Source organism: Thermothelomyces heterothallicus (assembly GCF_042370625.1).
Source record: "Thermothelomyces heterothallicus CBS 202.75 unplaced genomic scaffold P884_scaffold_17, whole genome shotgun sequence".
NCBI lineage: Eukaryota > Fungi > Ascomycota > Sordariomycetes > Sordariales > Chaetomiaceae > Thermothelomyces > Thermothelomyces heterothallicus.
Window position 1 is genome coordinate 234,824 of NW_027192578.1, and position 16,651 is coordinate 251,474.

General features: G+C 57.0%; 6 protein-coding genes across 6 annotated transcripts; 5 read left to right on the forward strand and 1 right to left on the reverse strand.

Annotated features, from left to right (window-relative positions):
* Positions 1-302: 302 nt before the first annotated feature.
* Positions 303-764, forward strand: P884DRAFT_39251 (uncharacterized protein). Its single transcript, XM_069445865.1, has one exon. The coding sequence runs from the start codon at positions 349-351 to the stop codon at positions 598-600; it is 252 nt and encodes an 83-aa protein (XP_069296117.1). The 5' UTR covers positions 303-348; the 3' UTR covers positions 601-764.
* Positions 765-1,231: 467 nt separating this feature from the next.
* P884DRAFT_204463 (uncharacterized protein) lies at positions 1,232-1,776 on the forward strand (the record flags this gene model as incomplete). The annotated part of the gene is made up of 2 exons (XM_069438581.1): positions 1,232-1,313; positions 1,439-1,776. Coding segments are annotated over 2 exons (420 nt in total), but the record flags the coding sequence as incomplete, so codon positions are not given.
* A 648-nt stretch (positions 1,777-2,424) lies between these two features.
* P884DRAFT_278760 (P-loop containing nucleoside triphosphate hydrolase protein) lies at positions 2,425-5,188 on the forward strand (the record flags this gene model as incomplete). The annotated part of the gene is made up of 6 exons (XM_069443222.1): positions 2,425-2,981; positions 3,105-3,336; positions 3,419-4,534; positions 4,634-4,793; positions 4,976-5,036; positions 5,095-5,188. 6 exons carry the CDS (start codon positions 2,425-2,427, stop codon positions 5,186-5,188), a joined length of 2,220 nt encoding a protein of 739 aa, XP_069296119.1.
* Positions 5,189-8,862: 3,674 nt separating this feature from the next.
* On the forward strand, positions 8,863-11,888 carry P884DRAFT_39290 (uncharacterized protein). The gene is made up of 2 exons (XM_069445866.1): positions 8,863-9,962; positions 10,054-11,888. Exons 1-2 carry the CDS (start codon positions 9,129-9,131, stop codon positions 11,647-11,649), a joined length of 2,430 nt encoding a protein of 809 aa, XP_069296120.1. The 5' UTR covers positions 8,863-9,128; the 3' UTR covers positions 11,650-11,888.
* A 1,317-nt stretch (positions 11,889-13,205) lies between these two features.
* P884DRAFT_204441 (uncharacterized protein) lies at positions 13,206-15,406 on the reverse strand (the record flags this gene model as incomplete). The annotated part of the gene is made up of 4 exons (XM_069438580.1): positions 13,206-13,600; positions 13,802-14,453; positions 14,530-14,727; positions 14,807-15,406. The coding sequence occupies 4 exons, from the start codon at positions 15,404-15,406 to the stop codon at positions 13,206-13,208; spliced, it is 1,845 nt and encodes a 614-aa protein (XP_069296121.1).
* Positions 15,407-16,059: 653 nt separating this feature from the next.
* Positions 16,060-16,472, forward strand: P884DRAFT_226711 (uncharacterized protein). The gene is made up of 2 exons (XM_069439661.1): positions 16,060-16,245; positions 16,294-16,472. The coding sequence occupies exons 1-2, from the start codon at positions 16,107-16,109 to the stop codon at positions 16,398-16,400; spliced, it is 246 nt and encodes an 81-aa protein (XP_069296122.1). The 5' UTR covers positions 16,060-16,106; the 3' UTR covers positions 16,401-16,472.
* Positions 16,473-16,651: the final 179 nt, after the last annotated feature.

Sequence of the window (16,651 nt, forward strand, 5' to 3'; positions counted from 1 at the left end):
CCGTACAACACACTCCATGTGTGGTTCCATAACGTGCCTTTATGATGCACGTACTGTCTCATAGGACCATGACGTGCAGGGTTTTGGCACTGAGGAGAGGTGAGACTTGCCAGGGTCTTGACAGTCCAAGCCAAGGTTCGATTTAACCATGTGATGCAATCTCGCGGCTGGCTATTGAGGGGTCGCATTCAGCCAGCACGTTGACGCAACTGATAACATCGTCAGCCTACCTACACATTGTAGTGTATGTAGTCTATGTACGTTTGCTAGAGCTAGTGTACGGAGTGCCTCGCAAGGATTCATCTCGAGCTTCGGTGGCAATGCCAACACCGATAACCGATCTGAACCATGGCTTCAAATGCTGCGCCGTCTCCCCCTCTGGCCCGCTCCGCAACTCTGCAGCTGTCTGGTCGCAGGTCGTCCAGAGACCGCATCGAAGCCATACTCGAGGTTAGTTCTTGTCAAATCGAACCCGGTACAGCTTGTGTTCCCGCTCGGGCGTGCATGGGTCGTCAACACCTGAGGGCCTTGGCCTTTTTGTTCTTTCCCCACACGTTCCCGATTGTTTCGGCGCGCGTCGGCAGGACCTTTTTTTTGTGAAGAGCGACACACCCACCACCCAGGCAGTGTCTATACATAGTATGTACATACATACACAACAAATACGGCAACGTCGCGTATGGCTAGCATGTCTCGCCTGATCGCGGCGATCTTCGGCCCGTCAGCGAGCACCGTCTCCAGCAAACTGACTGTTCGTAACACCACACCGTTTTACATGCCTTGCCGATACGCGCCCCAATCGCTGCAAACACCTCTCCCCCCCCCCAAAAAAAAAAACGAAGCACGTGCTTTTTCAGCCCTGATCAACAGCTAACATTCGCCATCTCGGCTTCCCGACAAACAGGGCGCCCGCGAGCGAGCCGAGTCCCTCGATCCCAACTCCCCGGCCCTCAGTCCCCGGCTCCGGCCACTCCTCGAGCACTCGCGCAGGGCTAGCGACCCCTTAGGCTCGGCCCCGCTCCCCGACCTCGGCGACGGAAATGGCGTGGTGACGGCGCAGCCGGGCCGCCAGCAGAGCCTGAGCTACCAGAGCACGGTCGGGACAGGTCCCGCGGCCCGCCGGAGATCGGCGCTGAGCACAAAGGCGGCGGGGCAGCCGTCGCCCTCGCAAGCCGCTCCGGACGGGGGAGATGCGCCCCGGGACCGGCCCAGGGGCGAGCGGGAGGAGCCCTGGTGGAAGCGCAAGCTGCGCTACTTCAAGAGCGTCGAACTCGAGAATAAGGGGAGTGTTGCGCGGGACCATTTGGCGTTGGGTGAGCTCTTGCCTCTTTTTTTTTTTTCCCCCGCAGTCTGCTTTCACGCTGGATCAGTCCCAGATCGCGGGCAAACAAGGAGAAGCTGACTCTGTGGGGGTTTTTTTCCCCCTGCCTGCTTCCAGAACGGACGTTCCTCGCCTGGCTTCGGACGTCGCTAGCGTTTGCCTCGATCGGCATCGCCATCACGCAGCTCTTCCGTCTCAACACCTCGCTGGCCGAAGACACCAAGCAGGCCGAGAGGCTACGGCACCTGGGCAAGCCGCTCGGGACGGCCTTCCTGGCCGTCAGCATCCTCATCTTGCTGCTGGGTTATAACAGGTACTTGCAGGGGCAGTACTGGGTAATCCAGGGAAAATTCCCCGCCAGCAGGGGAACGGTCATGCTCGTGGCGTTGATAGCGTTCACTGTCACGCTGGCGTCGCTGATAGTCGTTCTAACGGTGCAGAATACTCCGAGGTAAGCAAGGCAGCGGCATATGGAGGGGTCCAGTTAGGATTTGGGGACTGTTTTTTTTTTTTTTTTTTTTTTTTTTTTTTTTTTTTGGGAGGGGGGGAAGCCCTGTTTTGTCGGGAGTTGGTGTTCTAGGGCTCGATGGGACGGGGTATGATGCTCTTTCTGGTGGTGTGTTGCTTCATGGTGCATATGAGATCATGGGAGGTACGGGTAGGTGCATGACACGGGAACGCATGAAACGTATGTATTCTATGTATGTACTGTACCTGTTTGGTAAGCGATTCGCATCACGAAGGTTTAGTACGGATTACAGGCAGAAAGCGGAACAAATGCCGATACGCCGAGAACACAAAATTGCCCGCGAAAACATCGACACGAAGAAGGAGGGGAAATTTCGCGACTACCATGGGATTCTTCGTTCTCTTATTAGCGTGTCGAGCGTTAACCTCATCATTTGCGGCCTTGCTGTTGTTCTGTGTGGTTTGTCCCACTCGACTTCACAAGCCCACATACATACGGAGTAGTAACAACCGTTTCTTCTCACCTGCCACTCAACCACAAACAACAACAACCCCACTATGACAAGAACTCACTCCCCAAACACACACCCCAACAACCCACCGGAATTAGCACATCGAAAATCAAAACCAGCAAGATGACGGCGGGCGTCGACATTCCCACCTTTGCCCGCACCCAGCTCTCCCTCCTCGCCGCCGAGCTCGAGGCCGAGATCGCCGAGTCGTCCGCCCTGGTCTCGCTGCACTCCCCCGCCGCCCTGCAGCGCGCCGGCGTCGCCCTGGTCAACCTGACCGTCGCCTCCCAGCGCACGGGGCTCGGCGGCAGGACCGTGCTCGAGCTGGCGCCCCACCCGGCCACGGCGTCCTCGGGCGGCCCGGGCTCCTCCTCCTCCTCTGCCGACCTGCCGGAGCACGGCATCCGGGTCGGCGACATTGTGCTCGTGGCCGAGCAGCCCTCCTCGGGGGGCGTGAGGAAGAAGGACGCCAAGGCGTCGTCGTCGTCGTCGTCGTCGTCGTCGTCAGAGGGATGTGGGGTCAAGGGGGTCGTCACCAGGGTCGGAAAGGGCGCGGTCGGTGTCGCGGTGGACGATGGCAGTGAGGACGGGGGTGGGAAGGAAGACCGGGTGGACGCGCTGGCCGCGGGCGAGAAGAAGGTCTGGATCGTCAAGGTGGCGGACGATGTTACTTTTAGGAGGTGAGTGTGCGTGCCATTCTCTGTTCCCACCTCTGCTTCTTGGATGGATTGAGCAACTACTACTCTCCTTGGGCCTCTTGCCAAGGCCAAGGGTTTGTTCGGGTGGTTGACCCTGCGGAACAGGATGAATTCGACCATGGAGAGGCTGGCCAAGATGGAGGAGAGGGAGTACTCGGCGTTTGTTAGGGTGCTGTTTGGGCTGAGCTCGCCATCCCCCGTGCCTGCCGACCTGACAAAAGACGAGGAGGTTGGCGAGATCGAGTGGATTGATCCGACCCTGAACGACAGCCAAAAAGACGCCATCCGGTTCGCGCTGGCCTCGAAAGAGATTGGACTCATCCATGGACCCCCGGGCGTGAGTTATCTCTTTCATTTTTTTCTCTTCTCCGGCACTCCTGCGTCACTTCAGGCCCAATGCTGATGATAATGCTGTCCAGACCGGCAAGACGCACACGCTCATAGAGCTCATCCTTCAGCTTCTCAAGCGCAACTTCCGAATCCTCGTCTGTGGTCCGTCCAACATCTCGGTCGACAACATCGTCGAGCGCCTCGCGCCGCACAAGGTCCCCATGGTCCGCCTCGGCCACCCGGCCCGTCTTCTCCCCTCGGTACTCGACCACTCTCTCGACGTGCTCACGCGCACCTCGGAGGCCGGCGCCATCGTCAAGGACGTGCGCGCCGAGATGGACGCCAAGCAGGCGTCGATCCGCAAGACGCGCAACGGCCGCGAGCGGCGCGCCATCTACGCCGACCTCAAGGAGCTCCGCAAGGAGTACCGTGAGCGGGAGCGCAAGTGCGTGAGCGACCTGGTGGCCGGCAGCAAGGTGGTGCTGGCGACGCTGCACGGCGCCGGCGGCTTCCAGCTGCGCGGCGCGCAGTTCGACGTGGTCATCATCGACGAGGCCAGCCAGGCGCTCGAGGCGCAGTGCTGGGTCCCGCTGCTGGCCGCCAAGAAGGCCATCTGTGCGGGCGACCACTTGCAGCTCCCGCCCACCATCAAGTCGCTGAACTCGAAGAGTAAGGCCGCAACCAGCAGCAGCAGCAGGAAGGGGAAAGGCGACGCGGGCCCTGCTGCTGCTGCTGCTGCTGCTGCTGCTGCCGAGGGCGTGATTCAAGGGGCTACGCTCGAGACGACCCTCTTCGACCGCCTGCTGAAGCTCCACGGCCCTTCCATCAAGCGGATGCTCACGACCCAGTACCGCATGCACGAGAAAATCATGCGCTTCCCGTCCGACGAGCTCTACGAGGGGAAGCTGATCGCGGCGGACGCCGTCAAGGCCAGGCTACTCAAGGACCTGCCCTACGAGGTTCAAGACACGGACGACACGAGGGAGCCGCTCATCTTCATCGACACGCAGGGCGGTGACTTCCCGGAGAAGAACGAGGACGAGCAGGACGCCGGGGGAGCCAAGAAGCTGACCAAGAGCAGCCTGTACGGTGATAGCAAGAGCAACGAGATGGAGGCGGCGCTGGTCAGACAGCACGTGCGCAGCCTGGTCGACGCCGGCGTGAAGCCCGAGGACATCGCGGTGGTGACGCCGTACAATGCACAGGTGCGTCTCAATTCTATCCCTCTCCCTCTCTCTTTCCTTTTTATTTCTACGTCGCGCATGGTATGGTACCAACAAAGGTACTGACAAGAACGTGTCAAGCTGGCGATACTCGCGCCGTTGAAGGAGACCTTCCCAGGTATCGAGCTCGGCAGCGTAGACGGCTTTCAAGGCCGAGAGAAGGAGGCCGTCATTGTCAGCCTTGTCCGGAGCAACCCGGACGGCGAGGTTGGATTTCTGGGGGAGAAGCGGCGGCTGAATGGTGAGTTCAGAGAGCTACGATTTCCGGTGGGCGCTCTATAGATTTGTTCAAGGCGGCTTTTCTTTCCCGGTGCGGTGTGAAGGCGGCTTCGCAGTCGCAACCACCCTTGGGGCCGCCCCGTCAGTGCGCGCGCGCTGCGGCTGCAGTCTTTCGAGACGATCATTGACTTATTATGGGTACAGTGGCCATGACGCGGCCGAAACGATCACTGACAGTGATTGGCGACTCGGAAACGGTTAAGAAGTAGGTTTGTCGGACCATTCATCACTAAGACACGGCTGACTCGGGACACTTTATGCAGGGGCAGCAAGTTTCTCAAAGACTGGATGGAATTTCTAGAAGAAAACGCCGATCTCCGATACCCGGACCTGACGTCGCTGACCCAAGAGGCATGAACGGAGCGGAGCAAGTCGGCATAACGGGGATAATGAATGGCACTTGGTTCATCAAATTATGCACGAGATTTGGACCGAGAACGGAAGCATTACGTACGCGGGCGTATGTACGGATTATGCACATACATACAATGTATCAACTGGGTCTGGAAGCTATGGTGGAGGCGGTCAAAATGCTCCGGTCCAGGGTTTGCTTTTTGATGGCGAGAGTTCGTTGTGTTGGTGGCCGAGTTTCGACCGAGATGTTGGGGGAATGTCCCTCTTTTTTCCGTACCCAATTTACTCGCCGGGAGTTATTGGCGAGCGATGCGTGGCGTCCTGCATACCTATACACTACATACATGAGCGGAGAGATCCGGTCCGGGGGTACACGAGTCTAGCACGAACGTTGCGCGATCATCCATCAAGGCACTGCAGGCTCAGCGGCGGGGGATTTATCAAGCAGAAGGTGCCAAAAAGGCCCCAAGCTTGTACACTACACTACGGATAAGATCAAAGGGTTGGACATTTCATCTCGTGCCTGGACATCCGATAGTTATCAAAGTAACTTACGGAGTACTCACACTACGAAATCCCTGTAGTCTAAGGTGCTGTTGCCGGGGCCGACCGGGCGTACTCCGTAAGAAGGTTGACGTTGGAAACGTGTGTGGAGTTTAGACGAATCGCGCACGTTTGCCGAGCCCTGGCCCTTGGTGTTTCAGTTTTTCCATGTCTGTGGAGACATCGGCCACTTGTCGAGATTGCCAAGAGCCGGGGTGGGGTGGGAGGGGGGTGTTTTGAACTTCCAGATCACCAAGCGAAGCTCTGAACCCTTCAAGAGAACGGAGAACGGAGTATTTGCGTACACTAGTGTGGATTACAAGTACGGAGCCGTACGGAGTATTCCGTACATACGCGGTAATATACTTAACTAGCACCTTTTCACACCTTCACACTACACTACACTACGTGTACGGAGGGAGTACTGCACTAATGAGGTCCTTCGTAGTTTTCGCTCAATCTGCTCGTTGAATATTGTGGAGTGTGGTAGCATCCTCTCTCCAAAGGCATTTCTGGATAGGGTGTTTTTACTTGGTGTGTTTTGAGGGACAACTTTGATCTGATTTCATCAGTACGCGATTTCGCCCGGGGTTAGTCGAGGCTTCAAAACCCTCCTGCAATCTTGCGGCAGCTGCATATCTTGCGGCTTGGAAGGTCTGGAGAGAAGTCTTTGTTCAGGGGCGGTGTGGCGTAACATACGCCGTGTATCATCGGTCTCAGCCGGCTCTTCCGGAGATGCGTCCCTTGTTGACCGTGCGCGCAGACAGCTCATCAACCTGGATCCTCTGCGACTCTGCAAAGCTTCTGGCCCGGCCATCACTGGTCACCGGACTGTTTCCTGCCGAACCCGTTGCAGAGATGTGTGCCCACCTTGGCTTGCATACTTGTGGAATATCGTGCGAACAGCCGCGCTTGGAGGGTGGTTTGGCGAGCAGTTATTGGCCGAGTCGTCGCGTCGTCCCTTTTGTTTTGCGCTTCGATTCGGGCGAAGCCATGCATGCATGTATGCAGCTCGCGGTTACGTATCCAGCGATTGTCGACCTCGCAATCTAGGATCAGGCACGTTGCAGCGGAAGCACAGGATGGTTAGTAACTAGCCTTTGTGCTTCCACTGTAGGCAAGGTTACGAGTACGACCCAAGTGATATGGAATATTAACTGCGCCGGGACAATAATCGGACGTTCTTAAGGTACTGCCGAGAGTAGAGTGCTGCCCACTCCGAATACCAAATGTACCACCAACAGATTTAGTACTGTATAGGAGGAGGAAGATCATATAGCGAAACCCCGACGATAAGATGCACGGGCCTGGAGATGCCCCGGTTTCGTCTGGTCCCCATGCCGGGGATCAAACCCGCTCGACGAGACCTATTGATAACGGATGGGGGACATGGGACGTTGAAGGCTTCTCTCTACTGTTGCGCTTGTATCGATATTGCCTTCCCGAGATGTTCTTCGCCGGGAGAAGGCGCAACTCAAGCATATGCACCACCAAAGTTCGGAACTTCCTGCCTTTCACGGCGTCGTGTTTTGCACTAGCCGCATTTCATTACACACATTCGCACCAGACAAACCAAAAAACTCCTTGTTCCTTGGTGACACCTAACCGTTGACCGAACACCAAGGCCAGACACGTACAGAATAGGCCAAAGGGGATCGCTTCCTTAATAGGGATAGTGTTTACCACGCCCGGGGCCCTCGACTAACTCGATAGCCACGCGGTGCGCTAATTTAGTGTACGGAGTAGTGTAACGAGTACTGACCCACAATCTGCATCCTTCATCGCAGCACTGGCCGATGTTCCCGCACCGAGGGATTGGTTTGTTTATAGCATTGCGTCTTTACGAGAATCAAGAGGAAGTAACCCATTGATGATGAGAATCAGGGACCAAGTGAGTTACAGGCATCGGCGGCGGCGGCAAATTCGCACTGACTCGATCTTGAACTCACGAACTCACGAACTCGCCTTCTTCCTGCTGCGTCCTGCAAGAGCAAAGCAAGTCGCCTACCACACGGGTGGAGTGGGTTAACGTTATGTCAATTCTCGGCATCGCGTTCCGTCATCCGCCGTTATCATCCGCAACAGTCTTTGCACTACACCAATACTGCAAGAACAATCACCTACTAGGTACGGAGTATGTTTGTCTATTTGTATGTACAACTCTACATACGAGTAGGCATCCCACGGAATAAAGCGGGCCCCATCACTCGTCTCCAGCCGAAGTGTCTCGCCGTTCGAGACAGCCCCGAGCATATGCAGCCACGCCAAGGTGCATACCGATGCGGGCAACCGGCCGAGTCACGATCTCCTTTTCTCCTGTTTCAATACAAGGACAGAATACACACACCAATTACTACTCAAGTCAGGGTCGACAATGGCGGCCAGTCTGTAACGAAATTTGGCCTGCCATTGATCGGCTCGGTCGCGATGTCCGACTAAACGGTGCCCTGGGATCCCAAGACCAACGACGCGCATGAGGCTCTGTCCAGCTTTAACCTGGACCGGACCAAGGCACGGACATCCAGACTTGCAATCAGGAACTGGCGCCCAAGACGGACAAGCCTTGCGCCCCTTCCCCACTCTGCGACCCCAAGTCACCCCTCATGCCCCTCCATCACCGTCGCATCAGCCGTGTCCATGCCTGCACCTGCAGCGCGAGCATGGGGGCTCCCGGGGGGTCCTCGCCAGCGCGCCATGTTGAACATTAATATCCGCCATTGGTGCTGCTTTCTTCCCCCCCATCCCTTTCGCGGGGTTGGTCTCGAACTTGTTAGTGTTAGTTACTTTATGTTGCTTCCTTCTCGGTGCCTCTGGTCTGGGTGGCCCGCGTCCTCGCGCCTACTAACCTCTTCGGCCGGTCCAGCATGATACCTAGTGTAGCGGTCCAGGGTGTGCCGTGCTGCTGACCTTCTTGTCCTTACCGTCCTTGACGAAGTAAACCGACCCGGATCCACTCTTTCTTTCTATAAGCCGCCACATTCCCCGGACTGGCATCACATCCACATCTCAAAACATACCCAACACTCTCTGCTCCGTCGACAGAGAACACTCGCATTAACGCCTTCTTTTTAGTGGGGCGGCTAGCTTCAGGCCGAAGGAAGGAAACCGCATCGCTGGCAATGCGGCCCTTGTAACGGGTGGAACGTCGAGGGGGCCACTGTCTTCCTGCCAGGATCAACCACCTCCAAGCACGCAAGGCGACAGCCGAAGAGAAACGGCCTCGACTGCGCATAGTGGGCTAGACGACTGGTTGGTGGTGATGGTGCGTGGTGCACAGATGGCTATCAGGAGCGGACAACACCCATACCGATCACCGCTATCTGCCCTCACCTGCCCGCTTTCCTTCTCGCCATAGTCGATTCGCCATCTATACCGGGCCCGCGACCTGTTTCCGACCGCCATGCCGACCATCTTTGGGAAGTCCGGCTCCACCGCCGGCCGCGCCAAGACCCGGCATAAGTCCATCCGGGGAACCATCTCGGCTCCGATTCCGATTCCCGCAACTCCGGTAGATGACGAGTTCCCCATTCGGAATCCAGGGTCGGCCAAGGCCTCTCTGACAGCGGACGACGAGTTTCCGATGCATTCGCCGGGCACCGGGATTGCGTCGCCTCTTCCGACCACCGATGGCCCGGGATCATCGCCGGATGAGCCCCCTGAGCAGCAGGGAGAGCCGCGTGAGCACAAGGTTGGGCAACGTCAGCGATCCGGAGAAGGCCTGTCTAGTCCAGAGAGTACTGCCGAAAGTGAGCGCGACGAGGAGAAGGCCCGGGCGGCCTCAGTCAGGGGCGGCTCCGGCGGCAGTCGCACCGATCACGCTCAGGACACTATATCGGAGCCCCCGTCGACTCCGCCACCAGCACCAGCCAGCGTTCCCGGTACAACAGGCGAGCGCTCAGCGTCACGTCCTGCCTCTCGATCGCCTCCTAATCGACCCTCCCCACGCAAAACCTCGCGGTTAGCCGACTCGCCGTCGAAGGCTTCGCCACCAACGAGGAGGGCGACCAACCCCGTGCTCAATAACGGCAGGTATTCCATCGTCAGCGACGCCACCAGCAAGCATACGACCCAGAGCAGAGACTTCCCGCTGCGGAAGAAATCTACTTTGCGGTCCGCACTAGGGCGGCTGTTCGGCCGCGGTAAGAAGAAGAGTCCCAGTGGGAGTGGGACCCAGGACGATGGTAGTGCTTCCGGACGCGAATCCAGGCCGCTGGGTTCTCTACAGCATCGAAGCGTAAGTTCATCTCAATCTTTTTACTACGAGAAGTCGCAGGCCGTATTGGTGTGGCGAGTCTGACCGATGGTTTGAAAAAAAAAACTAAAAGGATCCCACCGCCCTCGGCCGCGGAAACCAGAGGTCGCCCAACCGTTCCGCCTCGCTCCCCATAAACGAGCTCGATCGGCCACTCCGGTCACATTCCGTTGGGCCAGACGACATCATGGCCATCGAGAGCGCACGCAACTCGCTGCATGCCAACCCGGACAGCGCGGCGATCCGGCGGCGCGCCGCCACTACTGGCGGCCATACTCTGCTGCGGCCGCGCCTCTTCAACCGAGAATGGGGCGCGGGCTTGTCACCACGACCAGCAAGCGCACATGGCCGCGCCAGCCGCGCTGGTGGTCGGGCTGGCAGCGATGATCCCAACGAGATCGGCCGAGCAATTACCAGCGACAGCGGCGGTGGCCACCGAAGACGGTCCCGGAGCCTCTCCGGGTTGCAGGAGCTCGTCGGGAACCAGCACGGAGGGCGCCGGCGTAGCGACGAGATACGCTACTGGCGCGAGTCGTATGACCCAGGCTTCATGTCGCCCTTGTCCTCGAATGCCCAGGACGATGTCGATGACCCCGGCGTGGCGGATACCAGCGCACCCGAGAGCCCCGCTACCGAGAGACCTCCCAAGACGCCGCCTCAGCCGTTCAATTTTGGTCTCTTGTCGAAGGAGATGATCGGAATGAAGATCACGCACGCGGCGGACATGGATACGCGTCTGGGGAACCTCGAATCCCGTGCGCTGCAGCTGGAACGCGTCGTCGATAAGCTCTGCCAGGCGGTGCCGGGCGTTAAGCGGTCGGTCGACTCGAAAGATCTGCCCTTGGCTGCTGGCTCGCGCCCTTCGCTGGAAACGGAAACGCAATCGCAGGTCTCTGCTGGCGACGGTCCGGTTTATACATCGTCTCTCCGCCCGCCGCCCGCATTGAAGAACAAGGTCCAGACCAGCAGCCGGCCCCCCTCCAGCTCCACCCTCCGCGGCACCACCAGCGTGCCCGCCCTGAACCGCGCCGCAGCCAACGACGCTGGCACTGCCTCTCTCGATGATTTGGTTGCCAAACTCCGAGCCGACCTGGAAGCTGAGCGGGCAGTCCGCCAGATCCTGGAAGCGCAAGTCAAGAAGCTCTCGGAGCGCCTCAACACCCTGTCCACGACCATGTTTGCCATGGTCCGCGGACCTTCGGAATCGAGGTCGCAGGAGCGACTGGCGTCGCATTCGGTAGGCGGCAGCTCGCCGCTGCTGCTGACACCCAAGACCACCGTGCCCGCCCCGCCCCGCCTACCTCATGAGCCGCTCTCGGTGTTTGAGTCAGACGATGATGACGACGACGACAACAACGACGACGACGACGATGAGGAAAAGGAGGAGGCAGAGCTGCCGCCCTCGAAAGGCCGGGGCAAGGCGGATGCAGGAGAGGGCAAGAGAAGTGTTGTCAACTCTCATACACCCAGGGAACAGCCGGCGCCGGCGCCGATAGTGAGGTATGGCGCGTTTGGGGAGGAGCTCAGGGAGGACGACGGCGAAGACGGGGACGGGGACGGGGACGGGGACGGCGGGGATGCGGCGGACGATCAAAAGAGGAAGAAGGCAGCGAGAACGCTGAGCCTGAGCCAGCTCACCATGGGAAAGGGACAGCGGACCAAGGTATGAGAGCGCGAGGAGATTTTCTTGTCTGTGTTTGGGTGAGAGGGAACCCGACCTGCATCCCCAACCAACTCCCCCCGAGTTTGGGCTCCGCCGTTACGTCCGGACCTCATGCATCACCCAATTCACGACGCGCATGGCTCGATATGAGCAACCGCGTTTGGTGTGGCGCGTGCTACGGTTCGATCTGGTTACAGCCTTGACGGCTTTTTCATTTCCTCTCTCCACCTACCTGTCACAGTCGACCACCTCGGCCTCCCCGGCGATGGCCCACTCCCGAGAAACGGCGACCCCTTTTTACGACATGCGCCACGTCTTGCGTTCTTACCCTTTCACGCCGTTCTAACGATAACACTTTTTTTTTATCTTCTTCTCGTACGGTTATGACCTGTGCATTCTGATCAGCAACGCCGTTTTTTAAGTTCCCGTCTGGGCGGGACCTCGTTCGGATTTCGCATAGCGACGACGCATATAGTGTTTGGTTTATGAGTTTCCGATCGGGATTTTTTTTTTTTTGATCATCCTTTTGGTTTTTTGTCCTCCTTGGTCAACTGTACTTAATCCGTGTATACTAGATACCCTTCTAAGCATTTTCAGGCTGACGTTGGGTCTCTTGTCCTTGGCTTTTCCCCTTCTGCTACGGCGCGCCCATTGGCATGGCGAATCTAAACACCTTTGGTTTAGTTGCGCCGTGGTGTCACTTTCGTCCCAGCGTTCGCACGACCATCTTGATTTCCTGGATGAATACGTACATGCTGGGATGCCCACATTTGGTTTTAGGGCGACGATCAGGTAGGCACCAGGTTCCTGAAGGCGAATGCTCTGTCCCTTAATTGTCACTTGAGCTAACCATGGCAGTGCTTGGTTGCGGGACTGCGAGATCGGGGCAACGGATCATGAACAAGTTATCCTATGAGCTCTATGACAACAAGTGTAAAAGGCTCCCGCACTGATTTAGCCTCTCTCACACGTTTCATGGGCCAGCCCTGTTACACGGACTGTCCGATACTCTCTACTTCTCCAGCGAGAAATCCACTGGTTACGTTTGACCTGCAGTCTCTGCTAGAGGAACCCAAGAAACTGCCAAGGAGGCCAGCAATGGTGCAGATTCAACTCCACAGCAACACTCAGGAACAGCATTGCTAGAAATCAGCTTACGAAACGGCGTAATGTTGAGGTGAATGCAAAATGCCCAGGAAGTATTGCGACTCCATCAGCACTAAATTTCAGGCTGCTATCCCAGTTACCCGAGAGATAACCTGAATGCTGATCGTGGCCGCAATGGCACGGGGAACTGCGCACGATAGAGCAAGGCAAACACGCATAGGACAGTCTTGATATTGTCAGGTTCATTGGCAAATTCGATGTCGGTATCCATAATGTGGTTTACGCTACCCCCATCCGCTGAGGCCATGTTCAATCTCATGGCTGTCTTCAGACTCTTACTCCGTTAATGTCATATCAAGAATGTAGGAGTTATCCGTCTCAAAGCAAACCTGGTTAAGTCTCCTAATGCCTTGCTCGTCTAAGAGAAACTGTTGCGGCTCAACCATCCTCCCTTCCTATGCTTGTCGACCGCAGGTCACCCATCTGACAAACACACGCTCGAGGGCGTCGATGGTAAGCGGCTTGGGTAGAAACTCGTCCATTCCCGCGCTCTTGCATCTCCACTCCTCCTCCTCTTTGGGGGCGACCGAGGCAGCCACAGCCACAATCGGGATGTCGCTGACATACTCGCGGTATGGGGTACGGTGCCGCAAGATGTTGGCACACTGATAACCGTCGATAAAAGGCATCCGCAAGTCCATCAGAATGATGCCGGGCTTGGGCTTGTGGCCAAGCATGGAGGACTTGATGTAGACAAGGACTTCAGAGCCGTTACATGCTGCCGCGGCTTGGAACCCAAGCTGTTCGATCAGAGTCATGGTAAGTTTCTGGCTGATAATGTCGTCCTCCGCTACAAGAACAAGAATATTGCCGTGTTGGGAACGGGGGAGGCCTGACATTCCTGGGCTACACTTGGCTCGTATGGTGTCTGCAGCCGAGCTCCGTGAGAGTTGGCCTCTCTCAGGCATGAACGCCCTGGGGTTATGTGAAGATGCCAATCGAGGCACAAAGGGAGAGGGATGTGCTTGAGTCGAATCCATCAACCGCTCACACGGGGCCTTTTTGAAGGGGATCCATACTGTGATGGTGGTGCCCACTCCCCAAGATGTGTCTAGCGTCATGCGGCCCTGCATTGCCTCCACCACGGCTTTGGAGTCACCGAGCCCGCCCTCGGAGCAATTAAAGTGTGGTGTTATGGAAGGCCAATCCATAACCCCTCGCTCGGCAAACCTGCTGGTGTCTTCGACTTTAAACTTAAGAACGGTTGAATTAGGACGGTCCTGTTCTTCCTCTAAGGAGAACTTCACGTAGCCACGAGTCGTGAATCGGAGGCTATTCGAGAGAAGATTGACCATGACCTGCTGCAACTGTATAGGATCACCCATGACTTCGAAGCCGCTCGCAATCTTGTCCGCAACTTGAGTACGGAAGGCTAGCCCCTTGGCCTCAGCAGCAGGTCTGAGGTGATTCAACACAGCTCGGATAGCTCTCGACACGGAAAACTGCATGTAGCCAGTGTTTAGTCTCTCAGGTTCGGCCGTAGAGGGATTCAACCTGTCATTGACCATGGCTAGGAGCTCCTGTGCCAGTCCATAAAGCCTTGTTGCTATTATTCGCTGGTCGCCCCTAAGGGTTTTGTCACTCAACAGGAGTCTCGCCATACTGGCGACGCCGATGGCCGAAGCTTGAACCCCATGCGACGTCTGGTGACTGTTAGCATGTCGTTATTGTTTTTTTTCCTAACCACGCCGTCTCAGCCCTAATGGGAGAAGAACCTACAGAAGATGGGACATGTTTTTCCAACCAGGCAGCACGTTGTGCGGTAAACTCCCCGCAATCGCTTCGCAACTGCGCCGCGGTGTGGCTGTCGAGCGCTGTCAGGTCCACAATCAAGCCCGTGACGCCTTCAGAACGAATGTCTTCGATGCCCCTGCCGGGCCTCGGCGTTTCGATGAGGGTCTGAAAATATGCGCGATACTAACGGCCATCTGGGATGCGTCAACAACGGATTTAGCCCCCGGGGGCAGAAGACTGTGAACTGACCGATCTCGCATACTTGGGAAGCTCCCAAAGTTTTTCCATTGAGGACGGACTCAAGGGGTTCAAAGAACGGCGGCAACTGTTCCTTACGGGGCTTCAACCGAAGTCGGTTCAGTACTTCGTAGACATTCTCGCCGATGCAAGGGGCAGAGGGTGCTGTGTGACTCTCACGGCGTGAAGGTAGGCAAGTCCGAGCTAGGGCTCCTTCAAGCATAGTGACTCTGCGATTGTGGCTGACACTGAATAGGGTCGCCCGAGCAAGGTCGATGCCGCCTAGCAGCCGCTCTCGCCCATCCTCGGCGGCGGCATCCCTTCTCTGAATTCCTCCAAGGGTAGTGTCATTGTCGAAACAAGCCGGGCGATAATCGAGTTGACCAGGTTCCGGTTCCGCCTGGATTGGGGGTTCGCCCGTCATAGCCGGCGCACTGGCGGGCCGTTTGATCAGCCTCTTGTTTGCAGGTGGTAGCAGAGGCATCCAGGGACTGATGATTCTTTCATCGCCGGCGGCGTAGTTTTCATTCTTGTGGGAGGGATTTCCAGAGAGCATAGGAATGTGTCTGGCGTCTCCAGCGGAAGGGGGCTGGTTCTGTGACGGCAGCGAAGACTCGGGCGCCATAAGAAATAACTCAGGTGCTGGTTGATAATTCGAGTATGTAGGTATGGCGGGTTGAGAGGGGTGGTGTTGCAGAAGGCAGACACCAAATCACAGACGGATGTGAGAGCAGATCACCGGGAGGTAGTTGCCTAGAAGTATCGCCCTGGTTTTGGAGTGCTACTGCCTCACCAGCTCGTGCGTGGTACCTCATTTGTACCTGAGGCACTATGAATTGGGCAAGGAGGTGCCTTCCTGGTGTTATTTCCCTAGTATCTCACAGAAAATCGACCAGATGATTCGAAGTTCCAAACGGGAAGGTGATCAGTTCCAGGTTTGTAATTGCCTGCCTACAAAGTAATAACATAGAGAGGCTAACTTCTCACTTCCGGCCCCGGTCGCGCGGTCGCAACAGCGGAACTGAATCCAATTGGAGACCGGAATCTACGCAAGAGACTTCGATATACTTATATATCCTGGATTGTTGACTTATTCCACTGAAGCATTGACCTTGGGCAGTCGGCGCCAAGAGGCTCCCTGTTGTAGCGGCATTGGAACTGATAAAGTAACTACGTCACTGCCGCCCACTTCGCAGCTGACAGCAGCAGAGCTTCAACTGGCGCCGCTGACCGAGAGAGCCTTTCGTTAACCCAACTCCAACACTGGTTCCTCCCGCACTCTCTATCAGCCGAACAAACCACTCGAGTGAAGAACTTCCCTCAACATGGCGATATCGCCTCCAGCAAGGCCTCTCATCAAGGGACCACTACGAGCGCCGCAACAGTCCCCGATGGCCGCCTCGTACACTACGACATCCCAGATGAAGAGCGAAGTTGACGTCCATTTGCCCGGGAGCAACCGAGGTGAGGGAAATGCCATCATATTTGTGGTGCTTGGCTGATTCCTCCTAGTGGTGTATCAAGAAATCTCCCTCACAACAGTTCCACACCCATTCGTAAACCCTGGCGATGCCTTCTCGCAGTTGAAGGCCTTGAAGGGGGAACGCAGCAAGTCCTGAAGCCACCCCAGGAAATCTGCGCTGCCTCCCACTTGGACCTCCGACCTGTGCAGTTCGCTTGAGTGATAGCCCAACCGTTTCTTCCCCAGCCGAACCCGGAAGCGCGGGGGGTGTCGCCACACGTGGCACAAGGCCTGGGGTAGGCTGAAGCTTCACATGGCGACCCTGCCAACAATTCCACTCGCTGTCGCCTGTTTCCCCGCTTGCTCTACGACATTCCTCAAGGGCCGCCGTTTCAGCATGCATTCGAG

Bases quoted from the DNA above. Each gene is read 5' to 3' on its own strand.
- P884DRAFT_39251 (XM_069445865.1), top strand. From the start codon at position 349: ATGGCTTCAAATGCTGCGCCGTCTCCCCCTCTGGCCCGCTCCGCAACT.
- P884DRAFT_226711 (XM_069439661.1), top strand. From the start codon at position 16,107: ATGGCGATATCGCCTCCAGCAAGGCCTCTCATCAAGGGACCACTACGA. The intron at 16,246-16,293 runs GTGAGGGAAATG...GATTCCTCCTAG, and splicing joins TTTGCCCGGGAGCAACCGAG to TGGTGTATCAAGAAATCTCC.
- P884DRAFT_39290 (XM_069445866.1), top strand. From the start codon at position 9,129: ATGCCGACCATCTTTGGGAAGTCCGGCTCCACCGCCGGCCGCGCCAAG. The intron at 9,963-10,053 runs GTAAGTTCATCT...AAAAACTAAAAG, and splicing joins GTTCTCTACAGCATCGAAGC to GATCCCACCGCCCTCGGCCG.